Genomic DNA, 24,893 nt, shown 5'->3' with positions numbered 1-24,893 from the left:
CTGCAATAAGTGACACAGATCTCTCCCCAACAGTCACCTTATGAGAAGTAAGGGGAAAAAAATGCTCCAATAAAATGGAATCCCAGAATCCCTTTACCATCCCACCCTCAAACCCCTCCCCATTGCCAGGATGCTATGGCATAAGAGACAAAGGACAATTCACAGTAGTAATAAAAAAAACATTTACTAACCACTGAGAAACAGTACTGACCAGGTGCCTCATTTGATGCTACGCTTATGTGAATTCTGTATGTATACTGTACTTAGATACAATTTTTAAAAAATTGATACTGCTAAAGCCTTGCTTAGATGGAAATTTGTAGCCTAAAATACATATATTAGAAAAGAAGAAGGACTGGAAATTCAGTAAGCCTCCATCTCAACAAGTTGGAAAAAGAGGAACAGAGCCTCAGAAACCTGTGGCACGTCATCAAGCATATAATATTGTTGTTGTTATTATTATTATTATTATTATTATTTTTGAGATGGAGTCTCGCTCTGTCGCCCAGGCTAGAGTGCAGTGGCCCATCTCTCCTCACTGCAAGCTCCGCCTCCCGGGTTCACACCATTCTCCTGCCTCAGCCTCCTGAGTAGCTGGGACTACAGGCGCCCGCCACCACGCCCGGCTAATTTTTTTGTGTGTTTTAGTAGAGACGGGGTTTCACCGTGTTAGCCAGGATGGTCTCGATCTCCTGACCTCGTGATCCGCTCGTCTCCGTCTCCCAAAGTGCTGGGATTAAAGGCGTGAGCCACCGCACCCAGCGTTGTTATTTTTTTTGAGGCGGAGTCTCGCTCCGTTGCCCAGGCTGGAGTGCAATGGTGCGATCTCGGCTCACTGCAGCCTCCGCCTCCTGGGTTCAAGCGATTCTCCTGCCTCAGCTTCCCGAGTAGCTGGAATTACAGGCGCCTGCCACCACGCCCGGCTAATTTTTGTATTTTTAGTAGAGACGGAGTTTCACCGTGCTGGCCAGACTGGTCTTGAACTCCCAACCTCAGGCGATGGATTGCCCGCCTTGTCCTCCCAAAGTTTTGGGATTACAGGCGTGAGCCACTGCGCCTGGCTGTTATTATTTATTATTAGCTCTTGCTTTATGCAGTTGTCTTTTAAGTCATATAGGGTATAAAAGATTTACAAACAAAACCATATATTTATACTGTCTTTACCTGTGTAGTTACCTCTACCAGTTCTATTTCCCCATGTTGATTTAAGTGTCCTTTCATTTCAGCCTAAAGTATTCCCTTTAGTATTTCCTGTAGGGTGGATCTGCTGGACACAAATTATTTCAGTTTTTATTAGTTTTGTTGGTCTATCTTACTTTCTCCTTCATTTCTTTTTTTTCTTTTCTTTTCTTTCTTTTTTTTCCTTTCTTTTCTTTTTTTTTTTTGAGATGGAGTTTTGCTCTTATTGCCCATGCTGGAGTGCAATGGTGCAATCTTGGCTCACTGCAACCTCTGCCTTCTAGGTTCAAGCAATTCTCCTGCCTCAGCCTCCCAAGCAGCTGGGATTACAGGCATGCAACACTGTACCCAGCTAATTTTGTGTTTTTAGTAGAGAGGGTTTCACTATGTTGGCCAGGCTGGTCTTGAACTTCTGATCTCAGATGATCCACCTGCCTCAGCCTCCCTGAGTGCTGGGATTACAGGTGTGAGCCACCGCTCTCTTTCATTTCTGAAGGATTTTCTTTATGGATATAGAATTCTTGGCTGATATTTTTTTCTGTTAGCACTTTGAATATATTATCTTACTGCTTTCTGGCCTCCATGGTTTCTGATGAGAAACTAGATGTTAATCTTACTGAGGATCATTTGTACTTAATGATTTACTTCTCTTTTGCTATTTCAAAATTCTCTCTTGGTCTTTGGCTTTTGACGGAGATTATGATGTGTATAGGTGTGCATTTCTTTGAGGTCGTCCTACTTGGAGTTTGCTGAGTTGCTTGGATGTGCATGTTAACATTCTTTGAAAAATTTGAGATATTTTCAGCCATTATTTCTTCAAATATCTTTCTGCCCTTTTCTTTCTTCCATTCTCCTTCCTGGACTACTATTATCTTCATGTTGTCTTGTTTGATTATATCCCACAGGCTTCCAGGGCTCTGTTCCTTTTTCTTTCTGCTCCTCATACTGGATAATGTCAATCTTTCTTCAAATTCACTTGTTCTTTCTTCTGGGCCTGTTCAACTTTGCTATGAAGCCTCTCTAGTGAATTTGTCATTTTAGCTATTGTACTTATCACCTCAGGAAAGTTATATTTTTTAAAAATAATTTCTTTATGATGTTCTCTACTTGTTCACACATCATTCTTATACTTTATTTCTTTAGACATAGTTTATCTCTTTGAAAAAATATGTATACATGTATGTATGTGTATTGTTTTTAATAAGGCCTTGCTGTCACCCAGGCTAGAATGCAGTGGCACAATCATAGCTCACTATAGCCTAAACCTCCTGGGCTCAAGCAATCCTCCCACCTCAGCTTCCTGAGTAGCTAGGACTACAGGCACATGCCAGCATGCCTGGTAATTTTTTATTTTTTTGTAGAGATAGGGTCTTGCTATGTTGTCCAGGCTGGTCTTGAACTCCTGGCCTCAAGTGATCCTTTCACCTCAGGCCCCCAAAGTGTTGGGATTATAGCCATGAGTCACCTGTCTGGGCTGATTTAAAGTCTTTGTCTAGCAAGTCCAACATTGGAGCTTTCTTGGCAACAATTTCTATTGACTGATTTTTTTTCTTGTGTATGGGCCAGTCTTTCTTGTTTCTTTGTTTGTGTCATAATATTTCGTTGAAAACTGGATGTTTTAAATAACATAATGTGGCAACTTTGGAAATCAGATTCTCCCCTTCCCCTGGGTTTGTTGTTGCTGCTATTAATTTGTTTAGTGATTTTTATCAACTAATTTTTTAAAGTATGTATTCTTGGTAGTATGTAACCATTGAAGACTCTGTTCCATTAGTTTAGTGGTCATCTAATGATTGGACATAGTGTTTTTAAATACTTGGAATCAATAAGTCTTTCTGCCTTTGCTGAGGTGTTCCGTATGTATTGAGCCGTGCCTTCAATGGTCAGGCAGGCAGATTGCAACTCTGCTTTAGACTTCATTTCTTGCTATTCAGAGCATTAAAGTCAGCCAAGGTGAGCATATAGGGCCTTCTAAAGATTCTCCTAGACATATTACAGACCTGCTCATGCCCATGGTCTTCTAGGTTCCCAGAAATATGCCAGAGCTTTTCAAAAGCTCCGTGGACATTCTATTCTCAGCTTTTTCTTATAAGATTTTTTTTTTTTTTTTAATTTTAGGTTATTTGTTTGTCCCAAATGTTATCACTGCTTAAGGTTTTTGCAAATTTTAAAAATTGAGGCTGTTTTTGACAGATGCCTCAGGGAAAAAGTTCTCGGTGAGAGAACTCTCAGTCAGGTTAAAACAAAACAAAACAAAAAGTCAAAGGCAAGCCTGCTAGAGGAGGTCTCTAGGGAACTGTCAGGCAAATCAAATAATGATCATTTTCTGGAAATGGTGTTTTTGGGGACCTCCAAACCTGTTCTTCCCCCTTTCGTGTCTTTTAGGAGCTGGTTTCCACCATGATATCAGGGTTGGTTTAATTTAAGCCTACAGCAGAGTTGGGGTAGGGAGAATGGGTATAAGGCAAGTTAAAAACACCACAAAATTTGCTCTTCTTACTAAGATTTTAGATTTCTGTGGTCATTTGCTCACAATCTGTGTAAGAACAGAGGGAACCCATGGCATGAGTCATGTAGATTTGGGATGAGAAAATAGAATATCTGATATTTTTTAAAGATTCTTTTTTTTTTTTTTTTGAGACGGAGTCTTGCTCTGTCGCCCAGGCTGGAGTGCAGTGGCCGGATCTCAGCTCACTGCAAGCTCCGCCTCCCGGGTTTACGCCATTCTCCTGCCTCAGCCTCCCGAGTAGCTGGGACCACAGGTGCATACCACCTTTTTTTTTTTTTTTTTTTTTTTTAAAGATTCTTTTTTTTTTTTTTTTGAGACGGAGTCTGGTTGCTCTGTCGCCCAGGCTGGAGTGCAGTGGCCGGATCTCAGCTCACTGCAAGCTCCGCCTCCCGGGTTCACGCCATTCTCCTGCCTCAGCCTCCTGAGTAGCTGGGACTACAGGCGCCCGCCACCACGCCCGGCTAGTTTATTTGTATTTTTAGTAGAGACGGGGTTTCACCGTGTTAGCCAGGATGGTCTCGATCTCCTGACCTCGTCTCAGCCTCCCAAAGTGCTGGGATTACAGGCTTGAGCCACCGCGCCCGGCCTAAAGATTCTTATTAACCAAGAGAAATGTTTGCCAGCCAGGTTTTCTGCTGAGAACCATTTATTGAAGACAGAAATCAACGAGTTTGATCCAACCATTAGTAATTAACGGGGATGTATTTGAAGAGGCAACCATTGTGTTTCACTTGGCCATCTGGAGATTCAGTAGGTTTTCTAATTCTTTGTGGTACGTTCAAGAGTTTTCCTGCAAGAGAAGTATCTGCTTAGAGAAATCAAATTTGAGGAAGTTAAGAGAAAAGCCACCACATTGGTAGCCACAACCATGGTCCAGCAGGGGAAATGCTAAACAATTATTCTCTGAGTTAAGGCAGGTTAGAGACATTCTAATTTCACTGGAGAAGAAAAAAGCAGAGTGGAAGTGGGTAGAAAAGAGGAAGGCAAAGGATGGGGATGTCTGGGTGAGCCTTTGGACCCCAGGAGAGCCTCTGGAAACTCCCAAGCGGGTAGAGGCAGTGGAGTTGACATGAAGCAGGATCCTGGCAGAGGCCTGTTGGGGGATATGGGAGGCATAGAAGATGGTGTTAAAGAACAGAGTCTAGAGATTGACCCACTGGATTCAAGGCCCAGCCCTGCCAGTTCCTAGCTCTGTGGATTTGGGCAAGTCACATGGACTCTCTAGACCTCTGCTCCTTTGAATATGAAATGTAGCTAATAGCAATGCTTTCCTCATGGCAGGGCTGTGAGGAACACAGAAGTGGAGATACAGGCAAAGCATATGATGCGGTGCAGGGCACATGGCTGGCAATCAGTGATATCACTAGTCTTCCTGTTACAGATCTCTTTTTTGTATGTGTGTGAGATCCTATCAAAAACAGTTTCTATGCTGCTTTGCTGAAGGGCTGTAGGGAGGAGCCACTATTCATTCATTCATTCATTCATTCACTAATTCATTCATTCCCTTTCTCCTCACACCAGAGCCAATGATTTCAATGAGTTCAGTGTGTGTCTTTTTATGTTTGTGCCAAATATATATAGTGTTTATTTTTAGTTTATATAATGCTGTCATGTTACTTGTTTTATTCCGTCCCTTGCTTTTCCTCTCAGTGTGGTATTTTAAGATCTATCCATACTGCTAATGGCACATCTCATTTCTTCTGAAAGCTGCATTGAAATCTGTAAGGACTACCTTCCACAGTTTACCTATTGATTTCTTGACTAGTCTCACTCAGGCTGTCGCCATACCTGCCACCTGCCACATTGAATAACCCTGCAATAGACATACATGTCATTTCACGAAGCGATGAGGGAATCTTTTTGTGATTTCCTAGGGTTGGAAATGCTGGACCATGAGATATGAATATATTTAATTTCTTACTTTGCCTAAAAATGGCAGATTGCTTCCCAAAGTGTCTGTAACCATCTTCACTGTCACCATAGATCATGAGAGTACAGATATCTCCAGGTCCAACCAACACTGGACGTACCCAGCCTTCTGATTTTTTCTAGTATGATAGGCAAATAGGCATCTCATTATATTTCAATTTGAATTTGCCCCTGATTATTTATAAGCTTTTGAATATCCTTTATATAATTAGCCTTTTGTCTTTATTCTTCTATAATAAAACCATAGCCTTTGCGGCTGTCGGTTTTCTTGTTGCTTATTTGCATGTACATTCTATTTTCTAGCTTATTGCAATAGCTCCTCTAGTTCTGTGAGCTGTTTACTCACTTATCCATAGTGTTTTTCATTTATCAGCGATCTTAAATTCAACTGGTTATTGATTGGGAATGAAATGAAGTTTTAGAATAGAGAAAACTAACATAGTCATAATACTTAAGTTATAATCTGGAGCATAGACTGTCTCTCCATTTATTCATATGATCTTAAATATCCTTTGGTCAAGTTTTAAAGTTTTCTCCTTTGAGTTTGCTCATACATCCAGCAGAATTTCAGAACGCCCCCACCGTTTTGTTTTGTTTTTTGAGATAGTTTCACTCTTGTTGCCCAGGCTGGAGTGCAATGGTGTGATCTCGGCTTACTGCAACCTCTGCCTCCCGGATTCAGGCGATTCTCTTGCCCGAGCCTCCTGAGTAGCTGAGATTACAGGCATGCGCCACCATGCCTGGCTAATTTTTGCATTTTTAGTAGAGACAGGTTTCATCATATTGGTCAGGGTGCTCTCGAACCCCTGACTTCAGGTGATCCACCTGCCTTGGCCTCCTAAAGTGCTGGGATTACATGCGTGAGCTACCGCGCCTGGCCCAGAACCCCCTTAATAGTGTTAATATTTGTGATTCAGCCCACGCCAGAATTGATGATTATCATATCATTGTTCTTGTCAAAGTGTCATTTAGCAAACAGACACAAAAACGGAAAGACTCAAGGAAAATAACAATGCTCATGTAGCAGTCTCTGGGGAGGTGCTTTGCCTTGGAGTGCAGCCATCTTCCAAGAAGGGATTTAGTGATAGGCTTTGTGATGGTTACTTTTATTTGTCACCTTGGCTGGGTCACAGTGCCCAGATACTTGGTCGAATATTGTTCTAGATATTTTGGTGAGGGTGTTTTTGGATGAGATTAACATTTAAATTAGTGGACTTCGGGTAAAGCAGATTGCCCTTCATAATGTGGGTAGGCCCCATCCAATCAGTTTAAGGCATTAATAGAACAAAAAGAGCTACTCCCACCCAACCTCCCACCCCGAACAACAAGTAATTCTACCAGAAGATAACCTTCAGACCTGAACCGCAAAGTCAGCTCTTCCCTGGGCCCTGAGTCTGCTGGTGCACCCTGCATATTATATTAGGGTGGATGGTTAGCAATCTCTTCTACACTTTGCAAATATTATATATATATATAGAGAGAGAGAGAGTAGCTCAGGCTCTCTGGTATTGTGTTAAACAAGTGTTCATGACTTGTGTCTAAACTCAAAGGGAAGGAATCTCAAATTTCTGTTTTGTCAGATAGGTTTGTAGCTTCAGCTTTCTTTTAGCTTATAACTGATTCTCATGCTTGGGTGCATATATTTATTTTCTGTTTTTCTGTGTCCTTTAAAAATCAAGTATGTCTTTGTAGGCAACATTTTGTTGGATCTTCTTTTTCTTTATCCAGTTATCCAGTCTGAGACTATCTGTCTTTTAATTCACTGAGTATAACCTATTCATATTTACTGTAATTACTGTTATATTAGGATTTTTTTTCATTTAGTATTTTCCTCTTTCATCTCTCTCTTGCCCACTCCCATTTAAAATTTTCTTTTCTTTCTTTTTTTTTTTTTTTGAGATGGGGTCTCACTCTGTCACCCAGGCTGGAGTGCAGTGGTGCGATCTCGGCTCACTGCAAGCTCCGCCTCCCGGGTTCACGCCATTCTCCTGCCTCAGCCTCCCAAGTAGCTGGGACTACAGGTGCGTGCCACCACACCTGGCTAAGGTTTTGTATTTTTAGTAGAGATGGGGTTTCACCGTGTTAGCTAGGATGGTCTCAATCTCCTGATCTCATGATCCACCTGCCTCAGCCTCCCAAAGTGCTGGGATTACACCTGGCCTCTTTTTTTTTGAGATGGAGTCTCACTCTGTTGCTCAGGCTGGAGTGTGGTGGCACGATCTTGGCTCACTGCAACCTCTGCCTCCTTGATTCAAGCGATCCTCCTGCCTCTGCCTCCTGAGTAGCTGGGACTACAGGTGTGCACCACCATGTCTGGCTAATTTTTGTATTTTTTATTATAGATGAGGTTTTGTCATGTTGATCAGGCTGGTCTTGAACCCCTGACCTCAGGTTGTCTACAGACCTCGGCCTCCCAAAGTGCTGGAATTACAGGCGTGAGCCACCACACCCAGCCATTAATTATATTCTTAAGAAAATAACTTTTTATTATGTTTGAACATTTGAAAGATAATTTGGGGTTGGGTATGGTGGCTCATGCCTGTAATCCCAGCACTGTGGGAGGCCTAGATGGGAAGACTGCTTGAGTCCAGGAGTTTGAGACCTACCTGGGAAAAATAGTGAGATGCCATCTCTACAAAAAATACAAAAATTAGCCCAGTGCAGTGTTGTGTGCTCGTAGTCCCAGGTACGTGGGAGGATCGGTTGAGCACAGGAGGTTGAGCCTACATGGGCTGTGATTGCACCGCTGCACTTCAGTCTGCATGACAGAGTGAGGCAAGGCAAGGCAAGGAGTAAGGAAAGGGGCAAGGGGAAAGGAGGAAGGGGAAATGGGGAAGGGGAAAGGGACAAAGAAAGGCAAGGAGCAAGGTAAGGCAAGAAGCAGGGAAAAGCAAGGTGAGGGGTGGGACAAGTGGTAAGGCAAGGAATGAGGGGCAAGTGCCAAGGCATGGGACAGGGCAAGGAAAGACATAAGGCAGGGTATGGGGCAAGGCCAGGGGCAGGGCAAGGGCCAGGTTATGGGGCAGGTCAAGGGGGCAGGGCAAGGGGCAGGGCAGGGGACAGGGCAAGGGGCAAGTCATGGGGCAGGGCAAGAGGTATGAGGCAGGGCAAGGGACAAGGCATGTGGCTGGGCAAGGCTAGATGTGAGGGACAGAACCAGGGGAAAGGCCAGGGCAAGGGGCAAAGCCTGGGGCAGGACAAGGCAAAGACAAAAAGACAAGGGCGAAGGTAAAGGCAAGGCAAGGCAAGAGGAAAGGAAAAAATAAAGGAAAGGAAAGTGAAGAAAAATGAAAGGAAGGGAGAAGAAAAGAAAGAGAAACAGAAGGAAGGAAAGAAAGAAGGAAGGCGAGAAAGAAAGAAGGAAAGAAGGAAAACTTGGCTGGATATAACATTCTGTGATATATATTGCTATGGTTTGAATGTGTCCCCCAAAGTTCATGTCTTGGAAAAATAATCCCCAATACAACAGTGTTGAGAGGTGGAACCTTTAATTACTTATGTCTTGAGGGCTCTGCCCTCATGAATGGATTGACGCCATTATCACAGGAAAGGGTTAGTTATTGTGGGAGCAGGTTTCTGATAAAATGATGAGTTTGGATCCCTTCTACTCTCTCTCTCACACACACATGTGCATGTGTGCATGAGTACATGCTTTCTGACCCTTCCGCCTTTTGCCATGGGACAACACAGCAGGAAGTCCCTCACAAGATGCTGGCATCTTGATAGTGGACTTCCCAGCCTCCAGCATCACAAGCAATAAGTTTCTATTGTTTATAAATTACCCAGTTTGAGGTGTTCTGTTATAGCAGCACAAAACAGATTAAGATATATATTTTTTCCCTTTTAACTTCTAAGGATTATATACACACATTACATGTACACACATATTCCTTGTCTTGTTTTTTGTTTGTTTTTTTGTTTTGAGATGGAGCCTTGCTCTGTTTCTCAGGCTGGAGTGCAGTGGTAAGATCTCAGTTCACTGCAGCCTCTGCCTCCCGAGTTCAAGTCATTCTTTTGCCTCAGCCTCCCCTGTAGCTGGGATTACAGGAGCGTGCCACCACTCCCGGCTAATTTTTGTATTTTTAGTAGAGACAGGGTTTCACCATATTGTTCAGGCTGGTCTCGAACTCCTGACCTCATGATCTGCCCACCTCGGTCGCCCAAAGTGCTGGGATTACAGGCAAGAGCCACCACACCTGGCCCGTTTCTTGTTTGTTTTTTTTTTTTTTATGATGGAGCCTCGTTCTGTTGCCAAAACTGGAGCACAGTGGTGTGATCTCGGCTCACTGCAACCTCTGCCTCCTGGGTTCAAGTGATCCTCCTGCCTCAGCCTCCTGAGTAACTGGGATGACAGGTGCCTGCCACCACGCCTGGCTAATTTTTGTATTTTTAGTAGAGATGGGTTTCACCCTGTTGGCCAGGATGACCTCAAATTTCTGACCTCAGGCGATCTGCCCTCCTCAGCCTCCCAAAGTGCTGGGATTACAGGAGTGAGTCACTGTGCCCGGCCTTCCTTGTCTGCATGCATCCAGTGTTGTGTGAAATCTGATGCCAGTCTGATGTTTTTTCTTTAGAGGGAATCTTTTCTCTAGAAGTTTTTATAATTTCTCTTTATCTTTGATATTTATAATTTTATTATAATGCTTCCATGTGAAGGCATCTTTCCTCTTTGCCACTCTACTGAGCACTTTCAAACTGAGGTCCTTCATAGTTTTATTTCTGGAATAGTTACTATTATTTATTCAAATATTTATTCTGTTTTTATTTTCATTATCTTCTGGGACCCCTTACATAGATTTTGGCACAAGTAGCTTATTCTTCATATCTCTTTGCTTTCCATATCTCCGTATCATTTAGAAGGCAGTCTCTCTAGTATGTAACCTACCAGCCTTGGTGGTTTGGAGAAGGAGAAAGGAGGGGTAAATGCCAAGGGTAACTGGCCAGTCCCCACCTCTTTTCATCAGTTCTTTGCCCCAGTGAGGCTTTAACACTGCCATGACATTATTCCTCAGAAATGGCCCTGCTCTCAGGGTTGTTGCTGCCATTTTCTATAGTGAAGGGTCAATAATTAACACTCCCGGGTGCCTGTAGTCCCAGCTACTCGGGAGGCTGAGACAGGAGAATGGCGTGAACCCGGGAGGCGGAGCTTGCAGTGAGCCGAGATCGCGCCACTGCACTCCTGCCTGGGCGATGAGCAAGACTCCATCTCAAAAAAACAAAACAAAACAAAAACAACACTCCCAGGCTGCATGAACTAAGGTAAGGGTAGCACCCAATCCTGCAGGTGCTGGATAGGCAGCACCCTATCCTCCAGGCCTCCTTTGTATTGATACCTCTGGTCACCCTCCCTCAAGGGGGCCATCCTCCTCCACCAAGCATGGGTCAGTTCAAGACAGCTTTGCATCTCCCAAAGAGTGCCTCAGGTTTCCCCTTCCCCTTCCCCTCTTTTTCCTTTCCTTTCCCTTCTCTTTCCCCTTCCTTTTTTCCTTCCGTCCTTCCTTCCTTCCTTCCCTTTTCCTTCCTTCCTTCCTTCCTTCATTTTCCTTCCTTCCTTCCTTCTTTTCCTCCCTTCCTTCTTTTTTCCACTTCCTCTTCCTCCCTCTCCTTCCTCCATTTTCATATCTTCTTTTCTGCTTTCTCTTCCTACTCTCTCTCTCCCTCTCCATCCCCCTACTCCCCACCTCTTCTGGAATTATTAGTTTCCTCAAACTCCAATTGATTCTCTAAGGACTGATTTAGGGGAAGGTGCCAATAGCTCATTGTACTTCATCATTATGGTTGGCTCTTAATGCAATTATATATTCATATATATGAGTACATATCTTTATTAAGCCTACATCTCATTTGAGTTCATTCAAGTGTATATCTCATTTGAGTTTCATGATAACCCAGAGAGATGAGTTCTAGCTGAGTCATAGAGGTATTAACTGAAAAACTTGTGACTTTTTCTTCAACGCTCTTCCCCAGACATCACATTCTGTACTTGGGGTAACTGGGTTCACTACCTATACATAAGAATAACTAAAGCTGTCAGTGGTACTAGCTCTAGATCACTTAGTTTGTGCAATGAGTTCTGACTTCAGTCTGCATTCTTAATCTCTGCAAATCTTTGGCATCCGAGCTTTCTGAATTACTTTATAAAAGCAATATTAATTATATCAACAATTTCATCAGAGCCTTGGTAGAGAGAGAGAATTGTGCTCTGCAGTAAAATTTTCAGGTGGTCTCCTATAGTTAACTTTTCATCCATGGCACAATTAATGTTTGCATTTGAAATAAATGAATAAAATGCATCTTTGTCTTAAATAGACGGTTGAGGTCCCAACATGATATAGGGATCTGCCCTAGAAGATTTAGGATTTTCTAGTCCAAATGTGATGAAAGGAAGCTCACTGTATTTGGATGCCACACAATTCTTTTCTAGATCATTCTGATTTAGGGAAAATTCTATCGTTTTATACTGATGTGATATCTTCCTTACCAATCGCTCTTTCTACATGTCCCTAAAACTCTTCTCCCCTCTTAAATACTAGTCTTTATTTTGGTGCATAAGTGATTCTTAGAACACTTTGAACACCATTCTATAGATATCCTTAAGTTTAAAACCACCTCTTTGATGTTAAAAGTTTAAAATGGATATAAGACCAGAGAGTTATTTGACAAGAGTCATAGACTGAGGTATGGTCCGGGTATGAAAAGAGGGATTTAGCAGGATTTTAAATGAGTGAGCCCAGCTCAGCAAGAATCTGACAGAAGTAGAAATCATGTGAGATCTTTTCATAGTTACCCCAAATCATGAAAGTGTCTAAAAGTTCTTGTGATTTCTCTTTAGTGGAACTGGAGAACATTCAGGTAATGGACTGTCACTAAGTGAGTAGTATGTGTGCTCATCTGTAAATCAGATGAGCCCTGTGAGTTTGTCATGGAGATGGTGTCAGAAGACCTTGTTGTAAAATTATTACTAAATTATATAATTGTCCTGTTTTACCTGCTTTACCTCCCACCCTCTTTATTTTCTTTTCTACATTGATTTCTCCCAGTCTTGTTGTCATGCCTCATAATGCAATAATGATCTCTATGGCTTTGGCTGAGTTCTTGCTTTGGAATATAACCCTGAAGTCAGGGACAGAATCTCTAGACCTGGGGCTCAGGCAAGTCCTGGCCCATTCACTCTCGGAATAACTGTTCACATTTCAATTAGTGTCTTTCATTAATATCCTAGATATTGGACATGAGAGGGAAGAGCAAGGGTGAAATAGATGTTCCTTACAGCTGAATTATCAGGCTAAATTACATTTCTTCCTCCAGAAGGTATTATTTTTGGGTGGGGAGATTCAAATATGAAGTATGTATTAGAAGATGACAATGAAATAATTAGTTGTAATACGACATTTTGAGTATGTAAGGAAATGCCCAAACTTATTAGAGAGGAACTTTGAAGTATGTAGGAGTGAATGACATGATGTCTGAGACCTGTGTTAATATACTTCATCAAAGAAAAAAGAGAAATAAAAGAATAGAGGGAGGAAATGTGGCAAAACATTATAATTTATTGAATACACATGATAGGCTTATGGGATCTATTATTGTCTCTTATGTATGTTTGAAACTTTTCATAACAAAACATTTAAAACCCTCTAAAACAGTGAGCTCTTATCTAGTTTACTTCTGAAAATAAAAAATAAAAGTGTCTTTACTTACACATTGTCCATCATACAGTTTAGTTATGTTAAGCCCTTCAAATCTGAAAGAAATTATATTTTGAAATTACTTTTGCTGTATGGTATATCATAAATTGTGACTACATTTTACTTGATAATCTTTGGCTAAGTTTGGGAAATAAACATTCTGCTAATAATGAATTCTTAACAAATATTAAAAAATTCTACTATATGAATTATTATTTGTCAAAGAGATTGAATATGTAAAACATACTCAGCCTACAATAAAATACAGAAGTTCAAAATAGCCTTTGAAAATTCAAATAGAAATACAGAGGATTAGAAAAAGAATGTGTCTTAAAATTAAAACATGCATTTGATGAAAGCTGAAACTTCGCCACTGACCTTACAGAAACACAAAGGATTATAAGAGAATACTATGAACAATTGTATGTCAACAGATTAGATATTCTGAATGAAATGAACAAATTCCTAGAAACACACAAATTATCAAAACTTACTCAATAAGAAATAAAAAAATCTCAACCAACCTATGACAAGTAAAGATACTGAATCAGTAATAAATGTCCCGACAAAGACCAGATGGCTTTACTACTGAATTCTACCGGTTTTTGTTTTTTTTTGTTTGTTTGTTTTGTTTTTTTTTTTTGAGAAGTAATTTTGCTCTTGTTGCCCAGGCTGGAGTGCAGTGGCGTGATCTCGGCTCACTGCAACCTCCGCCTCCTGGGTTCAAGCTATTCTCCTGCCTCAGCCTCCCAAGTAGCTGGGATTACAGGCATGTGCTACCAGGCCCAGCTAATTTTTTGTGTTTTTAGTAGAGACTGGGTTTCATCATGTTGGCCAGGCTGGTCTGGAACTCCTGACCTCAGGTGATCCACCCGCTTCGGCCTCCCAGAATGCAGGGATTACAGGCATGAGCCACTGCGCCTGGCCTACCAAATATTTTTAAAAGATTTAATACCAATCTTTCTTAAACTCTTCCAAATAATAAAAGAGGAGGGAACACTGGGAGCATTACCTCCTCATAGAGGCCAGCATTACCATGTTATCAAAGACAGGCAAAGACATCACATAAAAGAAAACTATAGACCAATATCCTTTATGAATATAGATGCAAAGATTCTCAGAAAAATACCAACAAATTGAATCCAACCACATATCAAAAGGATTATATACCATGACAGAATGGGCTTTGTCCCAAGAATTTAGAGCGGTTCAAAAAAAAAAAAATCAGCCAATTTAATAATATCACATTAACAGAATGACAGAAAAATATCGCATGATAATATCAATTGATCCAGAATATACACACATAATATTCAACAAAATCCAACATCATTTCATAATAAAACACCCAGAAAACTAGGAATAGAAGAGAACTTCTTCAACATGATAAAGAACACTTATGAAAAACCCATAGCGAACATCATACTCAATGGTGAAAGACTGAAAGACCTGTCTAAGATCAGGAACAAGACATGAATACCTGCTTTCACCACTGAGATTCAACATTGGACTGGAAATTCTAGGCAGAGCAATTAGGCAAGAAAAAGAAATAAAAGGCATCCAAATTGGAAAGGAAGAAGTAAAATGATCTCTATTCAAAGATGACATGATTCTATATGTAGAAAATCCCAAAGAACTAATATAAAAAATGACTAAAGCTAACAAATTCAGCAAGTTGCAGAGCACAAGATTAACACACAAAAATCAGTTGTATTTCTATAACTATAAATCAGCAATGAACAATTTGAAAATAAAATTAAGAAAACAATTCAGTTTACAACAGCATCCAAAAAGAAAATACTTAGTAATAATCCTGGAGGTGAAAGACTTGTACACTGAAAACCACAAAACTGAAACTGCTGAAAATAAATAAAGAAGGCCTAAATAAATGAATGATGTCCCATTCTCACTGATTGGAAGAATTAATTTAAGATGACAATACTTCCCAAAGCAATCTACAGATTTAATGCAATCCCTTTCAAAATTCCAGTGGCGTTTATATTTTGTGGAAATAGAAAAGTCAATCTTGAAATTCATACAGAATTGCAAAGGGCCCTGAGTAGCCAAAATCATCTTGAAAAAGAAACAAAATTGGAAAACTCCAAATGTCTAGTTTCAAAAACTTACTACAACACTATAATAATCTTGCAGTCTCAGCAACTTGGGAGGCTGAGGCAGGAGGATTGTGTGGGCCCAGGAGTTCAAGACTGCAGTGAGCTATGATCATGCCACTGCTCTCCAACTTGGGAGACACAGTAAGACCCTGTCTCCAAAAATAAATAAATAAATAAATATACAATAATCATTGGTACTGGTACTGGTATTAGGCTATAAACACAGAACAAAAGAAAAGAATCAAGGATCCAAAAATAAACTCATATATCTATGGCCAGTTGATTTTCAACAAGGGTGCCAAGGCCATTCAATGGGGGGAAAGGATAGTTTCTTCAACAAATAAAGCTGGGACAACTGGATAACCACATGCAAAATAATAACATTAGACAGGACGGGCATGGTGGCTCACGCCTGTAATCCCAGCACTTTGGGAGGCCAAGTCGGGCAGATCACCTGACGTCAGGAATTTGAGACCAGCCTGACCAACATGGTGAAACCCCATCTCTATTAAAAATACAAAAATTACCCAGGGTTGGTGGTGGGCACCTGTAATCCCAGCCACTGGGGATGCTGAGGCAGGAGAATTGCTTGAACCCAGGAGGCGGAGGTTGCAGTGAGCTGAGATTGTGCCACTTGCACTCCAGCCTGGGTGACAGAGCGAGACCCTGTCTCAAAAAGAAAAAAAAAAAAAAGTTAGACCTCTATGTCGCACCATTTATAAAATTTAATTCAAAAATGGATCAATGGGCTAAAACTACTAAACTCTTAGAAGAAAAATTATAAGAAAATCTTTATGCCTTTGTATTTTACAGTGGTTTCTTGGGTGTAATATCAAATGCAGGAGCAACAAAAGAAAAAATAGACAAATTGACTTCATAAAAATTAAAAACTTTGTGCATCAAAGAACATTATCATGAAAGTAAAAGGCAACCTATAGAATGGGGGGGAATATTTGAAAATCATAGTATTTAGTATTCAGAATATATAAAGAATTCTTACAACTGAAAAATAAAAAGACAACACAATTTTTTTAAATGGGCAAAGGACTTGAGTAGATGTTTCTTCAAAAAAGATATATGGATAGCCAAAAAGTACATGAAAAGATGTCCAACCTCATTAGTCATTAGAGAAATGTAAATGAAAACCTGATGAGATACCATTTCATACCCACAAGGATGGACATAATAATATTTTTAAAAAGTAGTAGCAAGGATGTGAAGAAATTGGAACTCTCATATTTCTGGAAGAATGTAAAATGGTTAGCCCCTATGGAAAAGTTTGATGGTTCCTCAAAAAGTTAAACACACAATTACCATATGACTCAGCAAATTCCACCCCTAGGTGTATAACCAGAAGCCTGAAAACAGGCACTCAAATAAATACTTGTACACAAATGTCTGTAACAGCACTATTCACAATAGTTAAATGTGGAAACAACCCAAATTTCCATCAATGAATAAATAAAAAAAAATTGTGGTATATACACGTAATGGAAAACTATTCAGTAATACAAAAACAAATGAAGACATATGCCACAATGTGGATGAACCTCAAAATGATTATGTAAGTGAAAGAAGCCAGACACAAAGATCATATGTTGTATAATTCCAGTTATGTGAAATACACAGAATAGTAAATCTGTAAAAACAGAAAGTCTATTGCTAGTTGCCAGGGACTGTGGGGAGCAGGGAATGTGAAGTTAATTGCTTAATGGACATGAGGTTTTATTCTAGAGTGACAAAAATGTTTTGAAAGTAACAAAAGTGGCAGTTTTATAACATTGTAAATGTACTAAATGCTACCAATTTGTTCACTTTAAAATGGTTCATTTTATGTCATATGAATTTTACCTCAATCTTTAAAAATATGCATTTGCACCCATTTATAGTTTTAAGAACTTTGATAAGTTGCTCCCCTCAGGTCTCAGTGTCTTCATTCAAAAGTGAGCCCTTTGGCATGGACAGTGAAAATGGAGAAGAACCTTTAAAAATTTTCTCCTCCACAAAAGCAACAAGAACACTGACAAAAAAAAGTCAGAATCAAGTTTTCAAGAATTCTGGGAATTAAAAAAAAAAATCAAACCATGCAGCAATCCAAGGAACATCTATTCAAGAAAAATTGCTGCATCTCAGTAAGAATAGTGAGCTTCGTGGCATTTTATCTTGCTCTGAACCCATTTGCAGCATCCCCAGTTCCATGGTAGTAATGAAAAACAACCACCCACAATCATGGTGAAAACCAGCAGCCTGGTAGCACCTAGAGGGAGAAGACTGGTGTTGGAACACCTGTAATCTCAGCTCTTTGGGAGGCCGAGGTGGGCAGATCACCTGAGGTCAGGAGTTTGAGACCAGCCTGGCCAACATGGTGAAACCCCATCTCTACAAAACACAAAAATTAGCTGGGCTTGTTGCTGTGCGCCTGTAATCCCACCTACTTGAGAAGCTGAGGCAGGAGAATCACTTGAACCCCGGAGGCAGAGGTTGCAGTGAGTTGAGACCATGGCATTGCACTCCAACATGGGCAAAAAGAGTGAAACTAAGTCTCAAAAAAAAAAAAAAAAAGAAAAAAGAAAAAAAAGCATTTATTTATTTATTTATTTGAGACAGAGTCTTGCTCTGTCTCACCCAGGCTGGAGTGCAGTGGTGTGATCGCGGCTCACTGCAAGCTCCACCTCCCGGGTTCATGCCATTCTCCTGCCTCAGCCTCCTGAGTAGCTGGGACTACAGGCACCCGCCACCATGCCCACCTAATTTTTTGTATTTTTAGTAGAGAGGGGAGTTTCACCATGTTAGCCAGGATGGTCTCAATCTCCTGACCTCGTGATCTGCCTGTCTCGAAAGAATTTTGCTCCGTTGCCCAGGCTAGAGTGCAGTGGCATGAGCATGACTCACTGCAGCCTTGAACTCCTGGGCTCAAGCAATCATCCTGCCTCAGACTTCCAAGTAGCTAGGACTATAGGCATGTGCCACCATGCCTGGCTAAGTTCTTAATTTTTTTGTAGAGACAGGATCTCGTTATGTTGCTCATGTCTCAAATCCCTAGGCTCAAGCAATTCTTTTGCCTTGGCTTCCCAAAGTGTTGGGATTACAGGCTTGAGCCACCCCTCTAGGCAAAAATATTTTTAAAGATTTTTGTAATTAAGTTGGTATTGATCCAAATTAGATTGGTATAAATTAAAATTTAACTTGTAATCTCCAGTGCAACTGCTAAGAGAATAATTTCTTTCTTTCTTTTTTTTTTTTTTAAGACAGAGACTTGCTTTATCTCCCAGGCTGGAGTGCAGTGGTGCAATCTCAGCTCACTGCAACCTCTGCCTCCTGGGTTCAAGGGATTCTTCTGCCTCATCCTCCTGAGTAGCTGGGATTACAGGCATGCACCACCACACTTGGCTAATTTTTGTATTTTTAGTAGAGACGGGGTTTCGTCGTGTTGGCCAGGCTGGTCTCGAACTCCTGACCTCAGGTGATCCTCCCACCTCGGCCTCCCAAAGTGCTGGGATTACAGGCATGAGCCACCGCGCCCAGCCAGAATAATTTCTAAGATACACTGAAAGGGAGCTCTTTGGAGGCCATCTCTCAGATGTCTCCTGGTTCTAGCATCGTTTGACCCTGTGATGCTGCGCATTCCCCAGCTGATGTTTTCTGATAGTCAGGTGTTGGTGTCTGTGCCAGTGATTGAGGCTGACACCAAAGTTGTTTACCTTACAACTCTTTTATGGGTTCTAGTGTAAGCTTTAGTGTTTATTCAGCCAAGAATCCAAGAAAGTCCGATCCTGCCCAGCCAAATATCTCTCATCCTGATCAAGAAGATTCTTATTCCTTCTCTGGAGGAGAAGCTAAGAAGAGGAAGGAGAGAGAGAACTAACTCTGATCTACTCTTGTGTTTTTACTTTTCTCTCTTAAGATACTGCACTCAACCTGTAAGCCTTAGTTAGACAAGGGTGTAGCTTTTCTCCTTAAAGGAGAAAGCAGATGTCAGAGAATCCTCCTCCTATCTCTATAGGGAGTTTCCTTAATGCAAACCCCTCCTCCTTGCTATTCCCCTTGGGCTCAACAATTGGGCATTTCACTTGCGTGTTACTCAAAGCTTCTAACATGTGATAGGTGCAGAGACAAAACCACATACTAAGTTGAAAGCTAAAGAAAGTTGTTTTGGAAAATAATATCCATTTTAGGACCAATAAACTCTTAGCTGGGAAGATTCTTCACCCAGCTTCCTCTTTCTCTTCTTTTTGTTCTTTGTTTCTGTTCTTTGGCCTGAGGGGGCATGAGGATGACCTTCATGTAAGGTCACATGATCTAAATACTGTGGCTGCTTGTTTCTGAGTGCCTCCACTTGAGGCTTGAACAGGTCACACACAGTGCCCTCACCTTGTGGATTTCTGTTTCTGCATTGTCTGAATAGGATCACATGTACCTTTTGAGGTCACAGAGAGGGATGGAAGAAAGGGAGGAACAAATACTGGAGGCATGTCTGGAGAGAAGATCTCACTGGATGATGTAGGAAGTGGGCTGAGGTCATCACCCTCTTTTGACCACCCTTAGCCTCTTGATTTGAAAGAAAGGGAGAACAAAATTAGGACTTACAGAATTTTGGAGCAGAGATGGCACTCACTACTGTAGGTAACCTTGTCACTGCCACAAATAGGTTCACTGGGCTTGATGTAGGACAAAAACCAGCAGTTATTTATATTCTTGAGGCATTCAACCTGAAGGTGAGACACACACAACTGCTTCAGACACTTTCATCCAGGTCCTTTGGCCATTACGATGTGTAGCTTGGGAGGTGGATGGAATATGAGCACCAGACCAGGAGTTCAGAGAACAGAATTCAGAAGCCTCAGTGTTTGACCCCAACAGTTACCACCCACAATATGTATATAATTGTAAAATAATATAAAATCTGTGTACTCTCCAGTCTCCCATAAATTCTTTATTAAGAAAAAAATACCAGCCTGGCGCGGTGGCTCAAGCCTGTAATCCTGGCACTTTGGGAGGCCGAGACGGGCGGATCACGAGGTCAGGAGATTGAGACCATCCTGGCTAACACGGTGAAACCCCGTCTCTACTAAAAAATACAAAAAACTAGCCGGGTGCGGTGGCGGGCGCCTGTAGTCCCAGCTACTTGGGAGGCTGAGGCAGGAGAATGGCGTGAACCCGGGAGGCGGAGCTTGCAGTGAGCTGAGATCCGGCCACTGCACTCCAACCTGGGTGACAGAGCAAGACTCCGTCTCAAAAAAAAAAAAAAAAAAAAAAAAAGATAAAAATACCTGCCCTCTGTAACATAACAATCATATTTTTGTACCAACCACAAAATATAGTTGTTAGGTTACAGAGAACAAAATTAGGGAAATGTCTTTCCAGGTTAAAATTTCTAATGAATGGCCAGGCATGGTGGCTCATGCCTGTAATCCCAGCACTTTGGGAGGCCAAGGTGGGCAGACCACGAGGTCAGGAGTTTGAGACCAGCCTGGCCAACATGGTGAAACCCCATCTCTACTAAAAATACAAAAATTAGCCGGGCATGGTGGCGGGCACCTGTAGTCCAAGCTACTCAGGAGGCTGAGGCAGAAGAATCGCTTGAACCTGAGAGGCTGAGGTTGCAGTGAGCTGAGATCGTGCCACTGCACTCCAGCCTGGGCGACAGAGTGAGACTCCGTCTCAGGAAAAAAAAAAAAAAAAATCTGATGAACATTACCATATGTGATGTCTCAGATGGCAGGGGCTCAAACTTGTCACAGCAGGTTGAAGGCACCAAAGGAAGGAGATGGAGAAAATACCACATAGGGCCTTGGTATGAGGGAGGCAGGGGGTATGCCTGGCATATCACAGTGGAAGGAGTGTCCACTGCAGCATAGGACCTACCTGAATTTGTGCCACGACATCCTCATCCATTTATTGGTGCAAAATACTTGCTTTCTACCCCACAGGTGAGTTATGTAAACTGATGGGGAGAACCCTTGAGAAGAGGGCTCAGGAACACATAAAATGTGCTACACATACTTGGTGACTCAGCTTTTATTGTTCTGTTATTCCCATGCATGTCCCTTCCACTGCCCACCTCCCAGAAGAAAGAGCTGGGGCTTTTGGGGAAACTGGCTCTCTCCCCATTCCTATTCTTGGGAACCAAGGAAGCAGTACTCACTTTTGTTTCTCCTAGCTGACCTCTTTCAGAGGCCATAGGAAGGGGGAAGTCTGGAAGACAAAAGCACGTACAGAAAAGTTGCTTCTCTGTCTTCTGCCGTCAGGGAAAAAGGTAAGACGAGGGGAACCCTAGTTGGCACACAGGAAGCATCAAACCCCATTAGAAGAGACTGGGATCCTCTTTGATGCAAGCTGCCCTCTAAAGGAGTGAAGAATCAGGAAATACCTGCCTTTACCTTCTTGTAAAATGGAGAGCTTAATTCTAGCCCTTCCATTTCATAAGTAACAACTTCTATAATCCTTGTCAGTTATTTTTAGTAAACATGCTCTAAGTTACAAATTACCATGAATTCATTATATTGAGATGCCCTAAAAGATGCTGAGTTTCATTAAGGTTTACATATTCAATCCAAAGCAATATTTGCAATTACATAGTATATAAAATTTTATATAAGTATATATTATAATCATATGATATAATAGTATATAATATGTATGATATGTTATCAACTCTCATATATATCAGCTTTCTGGAGTATAATTCACATATCATAGAACTTTACCAGATTAAAAAAAAATGTTTTGACCAGCCTGGCCAACATGGTGAAACCCTGTCTCTACTAAAAATACAAAAATTAGCCAGGCGTGGTGGTGCATGCCTGTAGTCCCAGCTACTTGGGATGCTGAGGCAGGAGAATGGCTTGAACCCAGGAGGTGAAGGTTGCAGTGAGCCAAGATTGCGCCGTTACACTCCAGCCTGGGTGAAACAGCAAGACTTCGTCTAAAAAAGAAAAATGTTTTGAGACAGAGTCTTGCTCTGTCACCCAGGCTGGAGTGCATTGACAGGATATTAGCTCCCTGAAGCCTTAACTACCTGGACTCAAGTAATCCTCCTACCTTAGCCTCCCAAGTGACTGGGACTACAGGCATGCACCACCATGCCCGACTCATTTTCTTGATGTTTTTTGGTGGAGCTGAGGTCTCACTATGTTGTACAGGCTGGTCTTGAACTGCTGGGCTTAAGCAATTCTCCCACTCAGCCTCCTAAAGTGCTGGGTTTACAAATATGAGCCCCCGTGCCCAGCCGAATTTACTGGTGTTTACCATCATATAGAGGATTTTTTTTTTCTTTTTAAATGATTCACCGAAAGTGTACAGTTTGATGGTTCTTAGTATATTCACAGTTATGCCACCATCACCCCAAAAATAAAACCTGTAACCATTAGCAGTGGTTTATCATGCCCCTCTCCCAACAATTTCCCCTCCTGCCCCACCCTCGCCCCTGAAGAACAATAATCCACTTTCTTTTTTTTTTTTTTGGACAGAATCTCACTCTGTCACCTAAGCTGGAATGCAGTGGCACGATCTCGGCTCACTGCAACCTCCGCCTCCTGGGTTTAAGTGATAATTCTGTCTCAGCCTTCGAAGTAGCTGGGATTACAGGTGCATGCCACCACACCTGGCTAATTTTTGTATTTTTAGTAGAGATGGGGTTTCACTGTGTTGGCCAGGCTGGTCTCGAACTCCTGACCTCAGGTGATCTGCCCACCTCAGCCTCTCAAAGTTCTGGGATTACAGATGTGAGCCACCAAGCCCAGCCTCTACTTTCAGTTTCTATAGATTTGCTTCTCTGGACATTTCATATAAATGGAGTCATGCAAGGAAGTATGTGGTTTTTTGTGTCTGTGTTTTAATGTTTTAACTATATTGTAGCTTGTTTCAGTACTTCATTCCTTTTTATAGCTAAATAATATTCAATTTATGTATATTCCACATTTATCCATTAATCAGTTAATGGACATTTGAGTTGCTTTCACTTTTTTGCTGTTATGAATAAAGCTGCTATGAATATTTATGCACACATTTTGGTGTGGGCATGTGTTTTTACTTCCCTTGAGTATATACAAAGTGTGGAATTGCCAGTCATATTTAAACCTTTTTTTTTTTTTTTTTGAGACAGAGTCTCGCTCTGTTGCCCAGGCTGGAGTGCAGTGGCGCAATCTCGGCTCACTGCAAGCTCCGCCTCCCGGGTTCACACCATTCTCCTGCCTCAGCCTCCTGAGTAGCTGAGACTACAGGCGCCCGCCACCACGCCCGGCTAATTTTTTGTATTTTTAGTAGAAACGGGGTTTCACCGTGGTCTCGATCTCCTGACCTTGTGATCCGCCCGCCTCGGCCTCCCAAAGTGCTGGGATTACAGGCGTGAGCCACCGCGCCCCGCATATTTAAACCTTTTAAGGAGTTGCCAGGCTATTTTCCAAAGCAGCTGCATTTTACATTCCCACCAGCAATGCACGATGGCTTCAATTTCTTCACATCCTTGCTAACACTTGTTACTATCTCTCTTTTTGCTTATAGCCATCCTAGTAGGTGTGAAATGGTATCTCTGTTGTTTTTGTTTGTTTGGTTGGTTTGGTTTTGTTTTTTGAAACAGAGTCTCGTTCTGTCACACAGGTTGGAGTGCAGTGGCATGATCTCTGCTTACTGCAACCTCCACCTCCCAGGTTCAAGCAATTTTCGTGCCTCAGCCACCTGAGTAGCTGGGATTACAGGTGTGCACTACCACGCCTAGCTAATTTTTGTATTTTCAATACCTCAGGTGATCTGCCTGCCTCAGCCTCCTAAAGTGCTGGGATTACAGGCGTGAGCCACCACTCCTGGCCATATTGGTATCTTTATTGGTATTGTTTGAATCACAAAGGTTTTTAAAAGTCCAATTGATCTTTTTGTTTTTGTTGTTCCTTTCTGCCTTTGGTGCCATCATTAAGAAGGCTTTGCCTAATTCAAGGTCACAAAATTCATTCATATTGTTTTCTTCTAATAGTTTTATAATTTTAGCTCTTACATTTAGTTCTGTGATCCATGTTAGGGCATTATAATTTGTGTCCATGGTGTGAGGAAAAGGTCCAAATTTATTCTTTTGTATATAGATATCCAGTTGTCCTAGTAGCATTTGTTTAAAAAGATTATAGGCTGGGCGCGGTGGCTCAAGCCTGTAATCCCAGCACTTTGGGAGGCCGAGACCATCCTGGCTAACACGGTGAAACCCCGTCTCTACCAAAAAATACAAAAAAAAAAAAAAACTAGCCTGGCGAGGTGGCGGGCGCCTGTAGTCCCAGCTACTCGGGAGGCTGAGGCAGAAGAATCGCTTGAACCTGAGAGGCTGAGGTTGCAGTGAGCTGAGATCGTGCCACTGCACTCCAGCCTGGGCGACAGAGTGAGACTCCGTCTCAGGAAAAAAAAAAAAAAATCTGATGAACATTACCATATGTGATGTCTCAGATGGCAGGGGCTCAAACTTGTCACAGCAGGTTGAAGGCACCAAAGGAA

General features: G+C 41.7%; 1 protein-coding gene across 1 annotated transcript in view; it reads right to left on the bottom strand.

Moving 5' to 3' along the window:
• Window positions 1-4,320: 4,320 nt before the first annotated feature.
• SPINK8 (serine peptidase inhibitor, Kazal type 8 (putative)) overlaps window positions 4,321-24,893 on the bottom strand; it is a 31,039-nt gene continuing 10,466 nt past the window's right edge. The window contains exons 2-5 of the mRNA XM_011981003.1: window positions 21,565-21,614; window positions 20,007-20,128; window positions 13,319-13,361; window positions 4,321-4,478 (exon numbers count right to left, since the gene is read on the bottom strand). Of these exons, the coding sequence (XP_011836393.1) occupies window positions 4,467-4,478; window positions 13,319-13,361; window positions 20,007-20,128; window positions 21,565-21,614 (227 nt within the window). The 3' untranslated portion in view covers window positions 4,321-4,466. The remainder of the gene's footprint in view (window positions 4,479-13,318; window positions 13,362-20,006; window positions 20,129-21,564; window positions 21,615-24,893) is intronic.

This window comes from Mandrillus leucophaeus, unplaced genomic scaffold (genome assembly GCF_000951045.1).
Source record: "Mandrillus leucophaeus isolate KB7577 unplaced genomic scaffold, Mleu.le_1.0 Scaffold22, whole genome shotgun sequence".
Lineage (NCBI taxonomy): Eukaryota > Metazoa > Chordata > Mammalia > Primates > Cercopithecidae > Mandrillus > Mandrillus leucophaeus.
Note: the sequence above shows the minus strand (reverse complement) of the source record. Positions and strands in the feature narration are given on the sequence as shown.